Below are 2500 nucleotides of genomic sequence, written 5' to 3' on the forward strand. Positions count from 1 at the left end.
TCGTGCACAATCAGGGCTGAGGGCAGGAGGAGACAGAACAGGAAGTGAATACCTAAACCCAATGCACAACTCAACAGAAGGCTGTGTGTGTATCAGTGTGTTTTTATCACATATAAAAGGTATAAAAAATAGATGCCAATAAAAGACTCATAAAGAACATCATATGAGCATCTCAGAACATTTAACACAGATGTTAATTCAAATCTCAAGAGAGGAATATGTCAACATGGCAACATATTAACACATCTGGAGAAGCAGATGCTAATACATACGGATCATGTGAGCATCTCAAAATGTTGACAAAAGGCACATGTGTTCCGTAGCCGAGTGGGCACCAGACACCCAACGATGCTCATGAACTCAATGAACTCAAGGTCTAGATTCTCAGATGTCTATTGGTTTTGCCCCATCAAAGCTCCACAGGCTTTGCCCATAAATCCAATAGACGAGGCCAGTTAAGGTCATCCTAAGTCCTACACAGATATTTCCTTAAACAAACCCCGGTGAAGACCATTAGACCACCTTAATTCCTATATGGGTGTCTGAGAATACAAACCCTGGTAATGATCATCTGAGAATAAAGTTTTAGACCACCCTACATGCTATACGATTGGGAATACACATCCAGGCTTTCACTGTCACTGAGCTCATGTGATTCCAGCCCCACTGGAACAGCTACAGGTCATTCAGTGCACCCACACACACACGCACGCACGCACGCGCGCACACACACACACACACACACACACACACACACACGCACACGCACACGGACACACACACACATGGCTCAGTGGAAACAGACTCTCTGCTGTGAGCTAGCGGGTGACAGCGGGAATGGATTTAGATGAGCAGTTACTCAGTCCTACAAATGATCACAGAAAGCTGTTTATTTATGATTTTTACACGACGCTGCTTTGTCCCGTGGAGATATCGTGCTCGAGATGGGATCTATAATGAGACGATATTTCACTTGCTGTTGGAGTCCTAAGAAGCCTTGTTCTGCGTCTCTCAGAAAATGAATTATTTACCCTCTGAATCATTTCACCGGCAGTTCCAACCAAGGGAGAAAAAAATAACAATCTATTGATTCACAAGAGGAATCTGGCAGCATGGAAAACTGCAATTAATTGATCAGAGTAGGTTCATTTTAGGAGCTTGAGATTACATTTACTGAGAGAGTGAGTCAGAGAACAGTCTACACACTATAGACACTATACCTTCACCTTTACTCACACGGCAGAGGCTCTTATCTAGGGAGACTGACCATGCACGTGGGCTATACATTTCATTGGTTCCTGTGCCTCCTGGGTCATGACCTCATGACCTCATGACCTTGTTATCCATTTGCCAGTTGAGCTTCAGGAACATTACCATCTTTATTGGCATGGAGCTCACTAAGGAGCTTTGTGATAGGATGTATGGATTTTATCTTACCTTACATCCTATATCCCATAACCTCAACACACACACACACACACACACACACACACACACAGAGGCGCGCACACAGACACACAGTCAATGGCTCCAGTATTACACACACACACACACGCTTACCTCCATAAGAATACTACAAGCCATACTTTACACTGCAGTAGTTCTATGACAAAAGAGTACATATTTTACCCAGATGCCCGTTCTATGTCACACAGGCAGTGCAAAGTTAAAAAAGTAACCATCCAAAACTTTACTTTTAAGCTCTTCAGTGTTCTCATCCATCATCTCCTCAAAATGTCCTCTTAAAATAAAAAAGTACAGTATATGAAAAAAAGAAAGAAAATCATCTCTCTGTAAGAGCCCTCTATACGCCCCCCCCTCTCTCCCTCTCTCTCTCTCTCTCTCCCGATAAGAGTGAGGTGATACTGCCTCTGCCTCTCCCTGCCTCTGCCTCTCTCTGCCTCTGCCTCTCTCTCTCTCTCTCTCTCTCTCTCTGCCTCTCTCTCTCTCTCTCTCTCCCCCGATAAGAGTGAGGTGATACTGCCTCTGCCTCTGCCTCTGCTGCTCCTCCGCGTTCGCCACTGTCTTCCAGGAGACAAGTAAATCTCCTTAAAGACGGAAGCTAATGATCCCTCCGCTTTGGTTGGCTTTCCCCACAGGACATTATCCAACACCCCCACTCCTCACTTCCTGTTCCCCCCCCCCCCCCCGAACACACTCACTCAGACACCAACACACACACACACACACACACACACACACACACACACACACACACACACACAAACACACATACACAGGCACATCTTCTGTTGCTTTCTTCCTATGACTCACAGCAAGTCATACTTCCATTGTAACTCCCTCTAGATATTTCTTTTTTACATTACAAATTACAGTGCTCTTCATTGAATCTTAATATTGACTGTCACTATACATAGCAGACAAGTACACAGCACTCAATGAAGGGTAGCAGGGACATGATTTAAGGTGTTGAAGTGTTACAAAGACATATTTGAGTCTACCAAAGTGTAGTTTGCCACACAGAAGAGTTCAATAGTTC

At 44.4% G+C, this 2500-nt stretch overlaps 1 protein-coding gene across 1 annotated transcript in view; it reads right to left on the reverse strand.

Annotated features, from left to right (window-relative positions):
* The window catches only part of marchf4 (membrane associated ring-CH-type finger 4), a 15700-nt gene that overhangs the window by 535 nt on the left and 12665 nt on the right, over positions 1–2500 (reverse strand). The window contains exon 4 of the mRNA XM_031582206.2: positions 1–16. This exon is cut by the window's left edge and continues 535 nt beyond it. Coding sequence (XP_031438066.1) covers positions 1–16 — 16 coding nt within the window. The remainder of the gene's footprint in view (positions 17–2500) is intronic.

The sequence above is a fragment of the Clupea harengus genome, chromosome 2 (assembly GCF_900700415.2).
Source record: "Clupea harengus chromosome 2, Ch_v2.0.2, whole genome shotgun sequence".
In the NCBI taxonomy this organism is placed as follows: domain Eukaryota; kingdom Metazoa; phylum Chordata; class Actinopteri; order Clupeiformes; family Clupeidae; genus Clupea; species Clupea harengus.